The sequence below is a fragment of the Chionomys nivalis genome, chromosome 2 (assembly GCF_950005125.1).
Source record: "Chionomys nivalis chromosome 2, mChiNiv1.1, whole genome shotgun sequence".
In the NCBI taxonomy this organism is placed as follows: Eukaryota; Metazoa; Chordata; class Mammalia; order Rodentia; family Cricetidae; genus Chionomys; species Chionomys nivalis.
The window spans coordinates 100,084,016-100,099,870 of NC_080087.1; the positions used below are offsets into that span (position 1 = coordinate 100,084,016).

At 37.2% G+C, this 15,855-nt stretch overlaps 1 protein-coding gene across 1 annotated transcript in view; it reads left to right on the forward strand.

Annotated features, from left to right (window-relative positions):
* Slco4c1 (solute carrier organic anion transporter family member 4C1) overlaps positions 1-15,855 on the forward strand; it is a 55,156-nt gene that overhangs the window by 18,853 nt on the left and 20,448 nt on the right. Inside the window, exons 3-5 of the mRNA XM_057763327.1 lie at positions 13,486-13,668; positions 14,860-14,956; positions 15,439-15,560. Of these exons, the coding sequence (XP_057619310.1) occupies positions 13,486-13,668; positions 14,860-14,956; positions 15,439-15,560 (402 nt within the window). The remainder of the gene's footprint in view (positions 1-13,485; positions 13,669-14,859; positions 14,957-15,438; positions 15,561-15,855) is intronic.

The following is a 15,855-nucleotide window of genomic DNA, read 5'->3' on the forward strand; positions in this document are numbered from 1 at the left end:
CAACATTTGTTATTTCTTATCTTGATAGGATTAGACAATGTGTTCAGGGAAAGATGGATTCTCAATGTGGCCTTAGTTTGCATTTCTTTGGTGAATAGGGTTGTTGAAAGGTTTTAAAGTGTGCTCTATCTTGGGAACAATGACTGTTTCGTTATTCATTATTGATTCATTTATTGGGTTGTTTGGAGTTTTGAATTTATTTTTTGAGTACATTATATAGTCTAGATGATCATCATATGTCAGAAATGAAGTTGACAAGGATTTTCTCCCATTCTGCAGGCTCTTTTCTGACTCTGTTAATCGTGTCTTCTGCTGTGCATAAGGTTTTAAATTTCTTGCATTCCCACGTGTGACTTCTTAGAGTTTTCTTCAGAAAGCCTATGTCTATACCTACCTTAAAGTGCTTCCCTTGACAATTCTAAGCTACAGTTTTTTTTCTCCATTTTGAATACATCACTTGTTCATGCTAAGAAATAAGGGTCTAGTTTCATTCCCTTGCACATAGTTACCCAATTTCCCCAGCACATTTTGTTGAAAAGTACTGTCCATTGTATGGTTTTGGCAGTTTTGGGTTAAAAACCAGGTGACTGTGGCTGTATATGGATTTGTTTCTGGGTCCTTTGTACCATTCATATGTCCATTTTTTGCCAGTATAGTATTGTTTTCATGATTCTGTCTCATAACTTGAAATCAATAACTCTGATGCCTCTGATTTTGTTATTTTGCTCAGTTTAACTTTGACTCTCCAAAGCCTTTTGTGTTTCTATATCAAATATGGAATTGAGTTTTTTTTCTTCTGTTTTGGTGAAAATGGTTATAGGCATTTTGAGGAGGATTTGATTGGATCTGTAGATTGGTTTTGGCAATATGGCCCTTTAAACAATACTAATTCTGCTGATCTGTGAGCATGGGAGGATTTTCTGTTTTCGAATGTATTCTTCAGTTTCTTTATTTGGTGTTCAAAGTTTTCATTGTTGAGGTCTTGTAACTCCTTAGTTAAGTTCATACTGGTTATTATACATACATTTTAGTATATTGTTAATGGATGAGAGGGTGTTTTAATTGAGAAAATGCCTCTGTCAGACTTGTAGACAAGTCTGTGGAGCCATTTTCTTGATTAATGACTGATGGGAAGGTCCTGCTCACTGTATGTGCTTAGCAAGTGGTCCAGAGGGACATAAGAGAGCAGGCAGAATAAGCCATGGAAAGCAACATGGTAATCTGTACTCCTTCATGGCCTCTACTTCAGTTCCTGCCTCTAGGGTCTTGCCTTGAGTTCCTTCCTAGATTTCTTTTTATGGTGAACTGTAAACTGCAGAGTGAAATAAACCTGCTTTCTCCCTCAGGTTGTTTTTGGTTGCAGCTTCTTTATCACTGCAATAGAGAGCAAACTAAGGCAACCTTTTAAATAGTTTGCCATCAGTCTCTTATAACTGGAGTATGAAGAAGATGTACATGTCTATTTTATCTCTTGCAGAAATATTTCTTTTGTCTTTTGAAGGAATTACTCAGGTAACATTCTACTTTAAGTTTTAGTGTCCATGTTGGTTTCTAATAAACAGAAGCATAATAAATTTTTTATTTTATCTATGCCTTGTGAATTTACTAACCTATAGCTAATGGGCCTAGCAGTGTTTAAATGAATACAATTTGTGTGTTATTATTTCGGGTATAAAGCTAACCGTGTGGGAGCTGGGTGGGAAGAAAAGCAGGCCTGCCCGCAGCTCCTTCTACATAAAGTATTTTAAGACTTACTATCTATCTAAAAATCTATATTTAACCTTGAAAACCTACCTAACATGACTACAAGTTTGATTATTATAAATTATTAAGTACTAACCTGCATTTCTTTTTTTTTTTTTTTTTTTTTTTTTTTTTTTTTTTTTTTTTTTTGGTTTTTCGAGACAGGGTTTCTCTGTGGTTTTGGAGCCTGTCCTGGAACTAGCTCTTGTAGACCAGGCTGGTCTCGAACTCACAGAGATCCGCCTGCCTCTGCCTCCCGAGTGCTGGGATTAAAGGCGTGCGCCACCACCGCCCGGCTAACCTGCATTTCTTAATTATACATTATATTTTAAATGAGCTGCATAGCTACAAAGCTTTATACAATAATAAAAGCATATATATAATATAACAAATAACTTTAAATTTGTATCAATATACAAAAATATTTTAAACAAGAATAGAAACATATATCTTTTCTAACAAAAATAACCATAGTCATATAAATATATAAAAATTCATACAAATGTAAAATATTTGAGATTAATAGCTGCTCTTTAGTTTAAAACATATTCAATAATCTATCCCTTTTATCATATTATTTCTATATCCCCTTTCATTTTCAGAAAGAGCTCTTTGAAACTAATCTCCCTTGCTTAGGTTTTTTTTTTTTTTGATCATGACCAGTAATAATTTGCAAGTAACCCCTCCTAAATGGTGACAAACATTCACTGAACAACCAGAAACTCACCCCACTTATTGGGAATGTGATGTCATGTTCCTTAGACTACCTTCTTTTGTCTGGAGGTGATTATATCTTTAGGAGACTCTGAGAAAATTGGGATAACGATCCAATGCTGGGAAAGATCGCTGTATCATTTGTTGTCAAGTCTCTGTGTAGTAGGAAAGTACAGGACTTATCTGATGTCCTAGTGAGAGTAGTCTGTGAGGTTGGACCATCTAAGCTAGCAGCTTTGAAGTTGTTCTGGATGCAGAATTTTGAGGAAGCTGCATCAGAGGCATTCTGAGAGGCTGGGTCTGCTGGGATATTTGTCTTCTTTGCGGTCTGGTCCTTTTGTTCTCAAAACACACAAACTTTTAAAGGTAACATATATATTCATTAATATAAGTATGGAAAGTGTGGTATGTACGAGTCAGCTAAAGATTATTTTCTGTTTTCTATTTGAGCCGGTGAAAAGCATCTGTCAACTTTCTAAGTGCATTTGGGCTGTATAATCCAACTTCTTTCTGTGCATATGAAAGAATGGCATGTAATAATAAGTCATGAGGATTCTGTAGCCAATAAGATTTATCATGTCTCATTCACTCTCAGAGTTGTTCCGATGCAGAGGGATCAGCATATATGTCACTTGTCCTGCAGTCTTTCCTGACTTCTTCCATGTCTGTAGCCATGATCCTCAGGAGGTCTCCCCTGGTCAAATTTGATTTCTATTAACACTGACGGTATCCATAGCTTTTTGTTTCCTTTGGAAACAAAGACATAATGAAGGCACACATTTCCCAATTTCCATTATGATGTCAAGACATCTCTAAAGTGTATAGGGTGGTTTTATTCAGCAATTCTTGTATAATCCAGTTTTTCTCAACAGATGCCGTTTGTTCATCAACATTCAAAAAAATTCAAAGTCAACAAAAGCACCATACAAGATCTCAATGTTCTGTGTATTTTCCATCATTATGAGGCCGATTCTTTCTTCTATTCCTTTACTCTCTCTTTAAAAGCTTATTATTTTAAACTATTTTTTTCAATGACTGTCAATATCCATTTTTTTTTTTTACTGTGTCTGTTTAAAGATTTTCTCAGTCTGGACCACCTTATTGTGTACCTACAGCCTTCTAAGATCATGTGAATCAAGCCTTAAATTCATCATGGAGCTCTGTGCATGGCACTGACTGGCTCAAGTCCACAGGCAGTGGCCAGGAGCCATGTCTCATACACCACAGCCTGCCTGAAAGACTGTGGGACTAGGAAGCAGCATCTGGCTCCATGTTTGTGTGTTTGAAACTTCTTAAAAAGTTTTCTTAGGTCCTATGTGGAAATATGTGCCCCGCCCCCCCATATTAGATGTTATATATAATGAGTCTTTCTCTGTCTCACTACCCAGCTCCCAAATAATGACATGGAGACATCTTATTAATTATGGAAGCTTGACCTTAGCTTTGGCTTATGTCAAATAGATCTTATAGCTTAAATTAACCCATTTATAATCTGCCACATGGCATTACCTCTCTTCCATCTTGTAGCTCCTGGTTCCTCTCCATGTCTCTCACTGGTAACCCCGCCTTTCTTCTTCCCAGCATTCTCTCTCTGCCCTGAAGTCCCACCTATACTTACTGCCTAGCTATTGGCCATTCGGCTCTTTATTAAACCAATCACAGCAACATATCTTCACAGTGTACAATTATCCCACAACAATTATTATTTTGGTTTTTTTTTGAGACAGGGTTTTTCTGTGTAGCTTTGCCTGTTCTAGTTACTTTGATTATATACAATAACTTTTACTATATTTGAGGGGAAATAGGTGAAAGAAGTTATGTACTATCTTCACAGGAAAAATTCTCTATTCCTGTTTTATCCTTGTATCACTGGTATTTTGCAGCATATTGGTAAAATGTAACTCTATGAATGTATTTATGGTGTTACCGAATGGCAGACCTGTAACTTACACTTTGGATAGCCTGACTTATAGATTAGCAACAACACCAAGATCGCTATGGTTTCTCTAATCAGGCCTATTTCAAATTTCCTCTGTGCGTTTCTCATTAGTGAGCAGCAATTAAAATCTATTCATTTTATCTGAAGGTTGAGGTTGGTGAGAAACTGTATTCATATTCTATAAATTGTAGAAAAAAAGGAATGGCCAGTCAGTCTTGGCTCTCAATCCAGTTTTCCTGAAAGGATTTAGCTCACCTCCACATTTTTCTATATAAAACAACCAACATGCTAAATGATAACTATGCTAGTCCTAATGTCAACAGGGAAGTGAAATTTAGTTATTTTTTCCTAGGGAAACAGCAAATAATTTTTGAATAATAAACCATAGAACCAACCACATAATGAAATATTAAGTTTGAGTAATATGATACTGTAGATCATTTTTCAAAATAAACACACAAGATTGGACTTGGACTGGTAATTGCTGAGGTTGATTTTTAATCCACAGAAATTTATCTTACTCCTGACTATTGTATTTTTTTTAATCTTTCTATAATAAAGAGCAAAACATAGTTATTCTCATAATAGATGCACTGCAGAAGAGGACAAAGACACAGTGCTTGATCAACCATGTTGTAGTGTAAGAGCTCAGAAAATGCTTTCTATAACTTCACGGTAGTAAATATTTTCCACCTTAGGTCTATTCAGTCTGTTACAGTTGTTTAACACTGTTGTCTCAAGAAAGTGAACTTAGCATCAGCCGGGCGGTGGTGGCGCACGCCTTTAATCCCAGCACTCGGGAGGCAGAGGCAGGTGGATCACTGTGAGTTCGAGACCAGCCTGGTCTACAAGAGCTAGTTCCAGGACAGGCTACAAAACCACAGAGAAACCCTGTCTCGAAAAACCAAAAAAAAAAAAAAAAAAAAAAAAAAAAACAAAGAAAGTGAACTTAACATCGTGTTTAAAAAGCGGGCCGTTGTGTTTCAATCAACTCCTACTTATAAAAGCAGTCCAGGGGTTGGAATAGGGTTATAATTTGCATTCTCTGGCCTCTGTGACTGCTGATATTTGGACTTTGGCAGTACTAAATTCCTTCTGGAGAAAGGCTCTGTAGTGTTCCATCTGCTAAAGGCTAACCTGGCATTTGCTAGAAGGTGAGTTCCCTAAGCCCAATAACAGACTGGTTTTGTTTACTGTTGTATTTGCCATGAATTGAAATAGTTTATAATTTCATTTTTATCTCTCTGATCACATTCTGTCATTTTTACTTTTTTTGTATTCTTATCAATTTTTAAAACATTGTTATACTGTTTAGTTCATAAAAATTTATGAATTATTATGTTTTAGTTTTGTATCATTTCCATTATTTCTGTAGTAGGCTTTCAGCATTTCAGGAGTCATAATGGCTTATCTTTCTCAGGGCTTAAAGTATATATGGTTTTATAAATGTTTAATAAATAGAATGAACATAGAAGGCTCATGCTATAAAGTCTTATTGAAAAATGTATTCTTAGAGTAAACCTTGATTTTTCAAAAATAAATTCACAAAAGATCTGAATGCTCATTGTGCTAAATGCTCTTTGTCATCTCTTTGTCTGATCTTAGATATAAAATAATGTCACCCTTCAGAAGCAAGTTTCCCCAAAAGGTGCAAAAAGTGGAGCAAATATCTAAGTAGAAAAGTTGTAACACTCATGAAGAAAACAAAAACAAATATGAGTATTTTACATAATGGAGATTCTTAACTTTTACAACATTGGGAGTCTAAGCTGGTTCGTGGGCCCAGAGTCTTATCTATGGGGAAGGCAGATCTTTTGGAAGGATAAGGCTTGTAAGATGTGTGTAGTCTCCCAAATCTGCCCCAGAAAGTTCTGAAACCTTTTCTTTTTGAAGCTGCTAAGGAGGAAAAGAAGCATTCAGACTTTGTACATCCAGACTATATATATATATCCTCTGGGGAATAAATACCTCGGCCACACCATCAAAGATCTGAAAGATTCAGGAATGATCCCTACAACATTATCTCTCTTTGCCACATATTTGTCTGATGCAAACTCAGGACAAAGTACTGGAGAATAACTGTTAATCATTGCAAACCTAGGGAGGCAGTGGTACTTGTTGCAGCTCCAGCGCCAGATTTGGTGTTTTTTTCTGGAACTTTTTTTTTGCCTTCTTAGACATCTGGTACAGTTACTGATACTGCATGCTTTGTTTTATTTATTTATTTTTTAATTTTGCTATTTGCAAAGACAGGGTGGTTTGCTTTTCTGTGGAGCAACAGTTATACTGTCATCACCCCCCACTTTTTTTTTTAAAATCTATTTTTATTCTTTTTATTTTTTTATTATATTATTTGTTTATTCAGAGTGTAGGGCATTGCAAGCATGTGGAAGGCAGAGAACAGATTGCTGGTGTCCATTCTGCCCTACCACATGGATTCTTGGGACTGTACTCAGGTTGTTAGGCACCAGCCTACAAACATCATCTTATTTCAGTATTGTTTAAATCCTCCCAAATTTTGCTGTAACATTCTGCTGTAGACATTTAGCCAGGTCTGCAGACATTTTTTTTTTTTTATTATTATTATAGCTACTAGAAGGTAAGATGCTTCTACTGTCTCTAGAGTCAGAGACATTCTCAACATCATGCAATGTGTAAGAGATCCCTCAACAGGTAATAATTATTTGTCCTCTAATAACAATAGTTCCAAGGATGTGATCATTTTAATAGCCCATAAAATGCCTTGCTGGCCTTCAGTATTGATGGCATTAAGCTAATTGGATTTGATATACTGAAAACAACTAGTAATTTATATGGATGCCAGAAGAAGTCATTTAAGGTCTATTACAGCAGTTAAATTTCAAGAACTTGGCATCTGGACCCTGTCACTGTATCTGTTATTTATTTGTATTACACACTATGTTAGAAGCACACTACTTAGTATTGCTTGGAGTCTGGAAAGACCCTCTGAATCTTTAAGCATCGATTAGACTTTGAATATGGCTACCAGGCTTTGGTGGGAGGGGAAATACCTCCCAGTTCTGTACCAGAAAACGGCTGTGCTTTTTGTAGCAGAGGTGGACGTAGGCAGCTCCTGGCATGTTTTCCTGGGTAATAAGTGAAAGTTTTGTCTGTCTTAGTAAAAAACCAACCTTTTGTTTCTTTTTGCACTGGCCTGTACCTTGAGGTCTTGTAATTAAAACTGAAAGAATGTATGTGTACTGGTCACTTAAATAATTTGGGTCGGAAATTCAAGGCCTTACTACCAGAGACTCTTTCAAAATAAAATAACATTTTTTTTTTCAATGCTGAAAATTGTATCAAGGGGCTTGAAGGTGCTCAGCAACCGTTTCACTATACAAGTCCCAGTTCTGATGATAACTTTTGGATAATAACATCCCTTGGACTAGCCACTGAAGAGAATTGATTAGGAAAGAATTATCAAGGGATCTGGACAGTGGGCTCAGGAAGTAAGAACAGTTCCCACACAAGCATAAGGGCCCAACTTAAAATTCAATCACTTTTATAAAAAGTTAGATGTGGGGCCAGGTGGTGGTGGCTCCCACCTGTAATCCCAGCACTCAGGAGGCAGAGGCAGGCGGATCTCTGTAAGTTCGAGGCCAGCCTGGTCTACAAGAGCTAGTTTCAGGACAGGCTCCAAAGCTACAGAGAAACCCTGTCTCGAAAAACAAACAACAACAACAAACAAAACAAGCTAGATGTGGTCATCCATTTGCCTTTAACCTTAATGCTATGGGAGTCAGAGGCAGAAAAATTTCGAGAGTTTCAGGTTCAGTGGGAGTTTCGGTTTCAGGAGAATAAGGTAGAGAGAGGTGGGGCCGGTCACCTGATTTCCTCTTCTGGACTTTATATGCATCTCCACTGTCCATGCTTTCCAAATATGTATACACTACACACACACACACGCACACATTCACATGTATGGTAATAATAAAAAGAAAAACATCCTTGAGTCATGAATTTAATAGGTTTACATCAAGACATGCAGAAAATAATTTAAAGTATTAGATAATTCTGCATATATATATATATATATATATATATATATATATATATCTTGGTTTTTTGAGACAGGGTTTCTCTGTGTTGCTTTGGAGCCTGTTCTGGAACTAGCTCTTAAAGATCAGGCTGGCCTGGAACTCACTACAATCTGCCTGCCTCCTCTGCCTCCTGAGTGCTGGCATTAAAAGCGTGTGCCACCACCGCCTGGCCTGCATTATAATCTTATGCCAAGGATTAAATGCACCTATAGACACATTTGAAACATAATTGAAATAATTAAATTATCTTGGACTGCTTACTTATAAGGTCATATTTTTAACTAGCATTTTCTATAGCGTGTTCAATGAGATGTTGCATATTAGTGGAGACAAAAAATAATAATTAGAATACATGAAGATAATATAGCATGAAACTTTACCAGATTACCTTCTAAACTCACTGGTTACAGTCTAAGAATGGAGGCACAAAATAATCAACAACATTTATCCACTGTTGTCTTCTGCAACAGTGAGTTCTTATGACGCATGATATGTAGTGTGCAGGTCTTCTCTGGAAAATCGCTAGAGTCCAAACATCTGCACATTGAAGTTAATCAGTACTATAGTTTAGGGATACATCTATCCTAAAAACCTACTTTAAAAAGACCTGAAATCTATATACTTAAATTTCTATTTGTTAATTATTTGAGTATCATTTTCTTAAATTGCATCTTTAGGTGTTTTGTCTTATTGTGTTAGGCCATCATCTACTTCGGTCACACCTACTTCCTCTGTTTTTTTTTTTTTTTTTTTTTTTGGTTTTTCGAGACAGGGTTTCTCTGTGGCTTTGGAGCCTGTCCTGGAACTAGCTCTGTAGACCAGGCTGGTCTCGAACTCACAGAGATCCACCTGCCTCTGCCTCCCGAGTGCTGGGATTAAAGGCGTGCACCACCATCTCCCGGCTTGTCTTTTTTTTTTTTTTTTTTTTTTCGGTCTGCGTTTGTGATCTGCTGCCACGTGATTCCTATTGCAACCACGTGTCCTTTCTTGTTTGCCATGGTGGCCTTCGTGACACTCTCCATTGTGTCTCCGTTTCTAGGGGTTTTAATTTTCCCTGCTCTAGTCCTGGCAGCATGAGTAGCTCCTCTTTCACCTTTCTCCCGATGCTGCCTTGTTTCTGCTTTGCTGTTCTTTGCATTCAGTATTTGCTCTAATTGTTTCATTTCATGATGAAATACATTCACATTTTTTTTATCTGCTCCATGAATTGTGATGAAGACCCCACTGTTATTCTTAATGAAACTGTTCTTTGGAATTATTTTTTTAAAAATTAATATCCTTCTGTAGGTACAGTGGCATCTTTTTTTGAAATTCCCTTCATGAACCAGGTTTGGGTCAAGTTCTTTGAGGAAATGCTGGCCATGCTGTGGAGGCAAAGGATCTCAGATTTTGGTTCCTACAAAGGCAGACTGCTGAGGCATCTGTGGGATTCTTTGTATAACCTCTTCCTACTTCACCTTCCATATTTTAGAAGTGATGCAGTATAGGAATGCTCTGTGGGCACCCTGCACCTCTTCTATTATGGGCAGAGACTGCCCACTTGCATGTGGGAGGGTGACTCTTCAGTTTCAGGAAGAGGGCATTGTTCCTGTACCATTTCCAGGACTTCCTTTACCACCTGCTCTTAGTGAGAAGGGCATCTGTCTTGAGCCAGGTGCTTAGAGGGAATCACACACCGAAAATCAGAGATTGTTTTTGTTTATCCTATTTTATAAGAAGTGTTTGAAATAGAGGTAACAGGGTAAGCGCAGAGAGATTACAGGAGAGGAATGTAACAGTGAGCTATGTTTCCCAGGCCAGAAGATCCTATGGTGACTTGGGAATGGTCAGATGTAAACAAATACAATAGTGTTTTTCCTTCCTTAGAGCTCTGGTTAGGAGGTGGAAAGCTGAGACACAGGAGGAAAATGCATTCACACACACACACACAGATGGACAGAGACAGAGAGACAGAGAGAGGAGAGAGAGAGAGAGAGAGAGAGAGAGAGAGAGAGAGAGAGAGAGAGAGAGAGAGAAAGAGAAAGAGAGAGCCTAATAAGAAGTTCAAACAAGCAAACAAACAAAATCAATGAATGAGAAGTGAGGCTGCTTTGGTATAAAGTTAGTTACCTTGATATACCTGCTATATTAATTAAAGAGTCTAATTTCTTTGGACAACAGTCCTCCTGTCCTCTTCCATCATTTCTAGAGTTTTCTACCCCATAGGAAACTAGGACTGTGAGAGCAGAATCCTAGTTCATGCCCAGTGACCATTCTTTCCATGCCTGCCTATAGGGTGAGCTTGGGGGGAAAGCAGTGCCTAGCATCCAGGTTGTTTGAACAAATGCCTGGAATCCTGGACCTGAGCAGGGGTAGGAGGACAGGGAATTTAGAGTTTCTCATGGTAAGGGTTGGCTTGAGAACACGTGTGTGTGTGTGTTTGTGTGTGTGTTTGTGTGTATCCTCATTTGTCTTTATGCTGAGGACTTTGACAGTATTAATAGTTGGACCTGGCCTTCGGTTGGTCCATTACAGAAAAGACTAATCTTTATTTTACCACTGCTGGTTTTTCTGAATCCATAAATGTTATAGAGGCTCCCTCTTGTGGTTATTGTTAAACTGCATGTTGTTTTCTGTTTTAAATGATGCACAGTAACGGAATGTAGTCAAACTACATGTGTTCAGTATATAATAATAATACTCACCATCACCTTTTTAAGTATCTATCATTTATCTTTGCCTTGTTTGGGGACCATGGGTTACATTCCTTAGTCTTGTTGATTAAAAAACAAACAAACAAAAACAAAGAAAAAAAATTGAAAATGGACTCAAGGGCCACTTATGAGAACATGAGAGATGGGCAACCTGGGAGGCTAGCTGCCAGGAGGAAGGAGACAGAAAAGGCAAAGACCACTGGTAGAGGCTAGGGAAGCAAGAAGGTTCAGCTATGGAGATTTGAGCAGCTGCGTGGTAGGGTGGTCTTCAGTCTTCAGGGAAAGATAGAACTTGCAGATGCCAAGTCCAGTAGGCTTCAGGTTTTGGCCAGTATCCAAAGGATGGAATGTCAAACATTATGCTTCCTTCAAGGAAATTCAGAAAGAAGTTGGTAGGCTTAGCAGTGGTATCTCTAAGTAACTGCACAGACCAAAGGCTTTGAAGTCATTATATACAGCTCTTATAAAGGGACGGTTGCTCCTCTCATCTTCTTATGAGTGATTCACAAGGATCACCTTTTCCCAAGGATGTTCTGGACAGGTGATGGATAGGCTTGTATGGATTAACCCTTATAAGAGGGGATGACAAAATGGTAATATTTGAATCACCTTGGAATGTCATGTCTCCAACCAGAATTAGAGATACATCTTAGGTCTCTCTCCTCCTCTCCATTTTCCTCTCTTTCTCTAACTCCATCTCCCTTTCTCTCTCTCTCAACAAAAAATAAAATCATGTAACAGAATAGATTAAAGATAATTGAAGGAAAATAAAACTATACGCTGAGTGTGGTGCACACTTTAATCCCAGCACTCACTAGGTTGAGACAGGCAAATCCCTGAGTTCAGGCTAGCCTGGTTGGCAGATGGAGTTCCAGGTCAGCCAGAATTATACAGAGAAACCCTGTCACAAAACAGAGAAGAAAATAAGCACAAACAAAATAAAGATGTATAAAAATAACCATGGGTTGCAGAAGAAAATGGCTTTCCGTTAATGGGCCTCAAAAATTTCCCCCCATTTATACGGTGTATTAAATCTTTTTTTTCCAGACAAGGCTCATTCCATTTTAAAATATTAAAATAAGTTTATACCTGGATACCATTAAAAGAAGAAAATGTGTGAATCACATCATCTTTCATTGATTCAATTTTGTTATTTCTTTACTTTATCCGTGCTATTGGGAAACACAACTACTCATCTTCAGCCATTTCTGCATAAGTAACATTTTATATGTGTTCACTTGTAAACCCATCAGCTTTTTACAAGGGTCTTTCATGGTGGAAAGTCCTGCATCCCGTTCCCTTGCTCTATGCTCTTGAAATTATGAGCCTCTCTTCATTTAGTTTGGAATATGTATCTTTTCTTATTCTAACTGATTATGCATTTACTTGATTGCTTTTGTATGACTTTTCTATCTGTAACTTGCTGTCTCATCTTTTCTCTTTTGAGAATTTTAAAAACACTTTAGTTATTTTCTGTCAATGAGTGTTTTGCCTGACTGTATGTCTGTGCACCAGATGTATGCCTGGTGCCTGTGGAGGTTAAAAGAAGGTTAAAAGGAGCTGTGAGCTATCATGCGGCTGCGACAAGTTGGACCTGGGTCTTCTGCATGAGTAGCAAGTGCTGGTTTACTACCAAACCAATCCTGTATCCCTCACCAAAGTCTTAGGGTTTTAATTTTGTCGTATTTATGTACACGTGTCAAGAGTATTTTTTTTCTCTTGGTAAGTCCTCCAGTCTTTATTCCCCTTTACCTGTTCTATTTCTAGTAGCTTGTTCTTTTATTTCTACTTTGTGCTTTCTCTCCCGTTTCCATGGACCCATTAGCATATACCCTGAGCTCTTGACTGAAGAGGTAACTGCAGTTTTTACTTTTATTGTTTGGCCCCTTATCTTCATTGAGATACTTAAATTGGTTACCAGCAAACTTTTTTTTTTTTTTTTTGAATTTTTCGAGACAGGGTTTCTCCGTAGTTTTTGGTTCTTGTCCTGGAACTAGCTCTTGTAGACCAGGCTGGCCTTGAACTCACAGAGATCCGCCTGCCTCTGCCTCCCGAGTGCTGGGATTAAAGGCGTGCGCCACCACCGCCCGGCACCAGCAAACTTCTTAGATTCAAATCTTAAGTAGTATTTCTTTATATTCTACATTTTGGCATGAGAGTAATTCGCATATGTTCTCAAGTATATATACTTTTTATTGGTTTGTTTTTGTATATACCTTTATCTGTTTTAAATGCAATGAAAATGAAGAAATATCTTAGGTAAATGTAATTTGTAAGTTGATAATTTAAGTTGTTGGCTAAACTTTAAATTTACAACTCTTCCCCTCCGCTAAAGATACTTGTTTAACAACAAGGAATAGCACGAGGTGTGCGTCTTCAGACTCTTTGCTTTCTAACTACTTGTATGTCTTCATCCTGGGACAACTATTGCTGGGGACTGGAGGAACTCCGCTCTACACCCTGGGAACAGCGTTCATTGATGACTCTGTGCCCACACACAAATCTTCTCTCTATATAGGTGAGTGAGCTCTTATTATCATTTTGATTAATTGTTCGTTCACTATGTAGGGAGTGTTGGAAGAGTGTTTGCCTAGTACGAATCTATCCCTATCTCTAAGGGAGAAACAATAGACAAACAAAACCAAGTTCATTGTAATGCCATGGGCATGTCATTTAGGTAAATGTGATCATACTTCGTACTTTGTCTAATTGTTTACTGTCCTAACAAGTCGGTTACTAGGATGCACAATGGTTCTATTGTCATTTATCCAGACCATGTTGACACTATGAATATAGGTGAAAGCAGATCAGCAGCTTCTATCTTGATTGTGTAAACTCCAGGGGATTTTACTCAGGAGAGAGAGAGAGAGAGAGAGAGAGAGAGAGAGAGAGAGAGAGAGAGAGAGAAAGAGAGAGAGAAGAAAATTAACAGTAAATAAAACAAATAAAAACTTTAGAAGGTGTCAATACAGTACATTTCATTTTGTAAAAGCTTTGTTATATATGACAACAATATGAATATGAAGTAGCTAGAAGTAAGCTGTTTATCTCTACTGATTTTAAAAAGGATAGATATCACTAGGAATCGTGACTAATGGTGAATGGCTTGCTTTTGCTTTTAAGAAATAGACCTATCGCCAGAACTTTAATCCTAGAACTCGGCAGGCAGAGGCAGGTGGATTTCTATGATTTTGAGGCCAGGCTGGTCCACAGAGTGGTTTCCAGGACACAGGGAAACCTTTTCTCAAAAAACAAAACAAAATAAACAAACAAATGAGGAATAGGCTTATCGACATATCTAGGTGTTAGTCTGCTACACAGTAAACAAAGAAAGCTTTCCAAGCTGGTGCAGGGTGTGGAGACTTCTTACTTCACCTTGTTTCCTTCCACAGAATTGTAAACAATAATTATAGCTAAAAGGAAAACAGTCTATGCACAATCTCCACAACACAGATTTGTAATTACTGGGTGCAACTCCTATTATTATAATCAAGTGATTTTTATAGTGAGTCAATATTTTTAAATTTCTCGACATAACTGGTAACTAAATGATACCTTTCACATGTTATTTTTTTTATATCTTTGTAATTTTGATGTAGGCCTAATCTTTAGGAATTTTTTTTTAGTAACGTATTTTTCTTCACTGTTGTTAGAATGTTGAGCAAAGATGTTTATATGACCATTCCTAATGCCTTTAATCTTTTCCTAGGAATCGGATACTCTATGTCAATCCTAGGCCCTGCCATTGGCTATGTGTTGGGTGGACAGCTGTTGACAATGTACATTGATATTTCCCTGGGACAAAGGCAAGGCAATATCTGTTTTTCTTTGAATTTTTCCTTCTAAATGTCATGAAGGATTTCAGGATGGTGTACACCATTTTTATATGACACTGTGTCTGCACTGCTTTCTACATCTCTTAGCCTAATAATGCATTTATTCATAAATAAAGATGTCTAATAGGGTCACTGGGGATTTTTAAAAATATACTTTATAGACCCTTTGGGTCAAGAATTCAGTTAAAATTAGTTTTTCCTTCACCAGAACATTAAATGTTATTAACCATGAAGTCATCTCTTTAGGCTCCATGTTTGCCATCTTTATGATTCTTTCCCTAGCATTGTTTTTAAACCTCACTTATACCTGTATATATCTTATTCACTATCTAACTCATTGTGCTGACTTCAAAACAGCTTTAAAAACAGTAAAAGCCTACCCTTTACATCTGATTGTTATGATGAAATTCTAATTATGACTGAATAAATTTTGACTTTTTCTGTCCTTACAGTTCTGATGTCACTGAGGATGATCCCCGGTGGTTGGGTGCCTGGTGGATTGGGTTTCTTTTAGCTTGGCTCTTTGCTTGGTCTTTGATAATTCCCTTCTCCTGTTTCCCAAAGTATTTGCCAGGTAAATCCATTTCATTTTTATAAAGAAAGCTTTATTGTAATTTTAGGTTAGTTGTTTTCAAGATGATTAATAAGAACTATAGAATCAACTTGCTTACTTTTAGACCTTCATGGTCTGCCAATACATACTTTTGAAATATAACTTCTTAGAAAATATTCACAGAGATAATAATATTTATGGATTATTTTATTACAATTTATGTTTAGTGAGTATTAAGAACTTTTCACTAAAATTTTCCTTGTATTTTTATCTTAATTCTTGTCTATGTACATGCAAGATACAATTGTCAATTAGT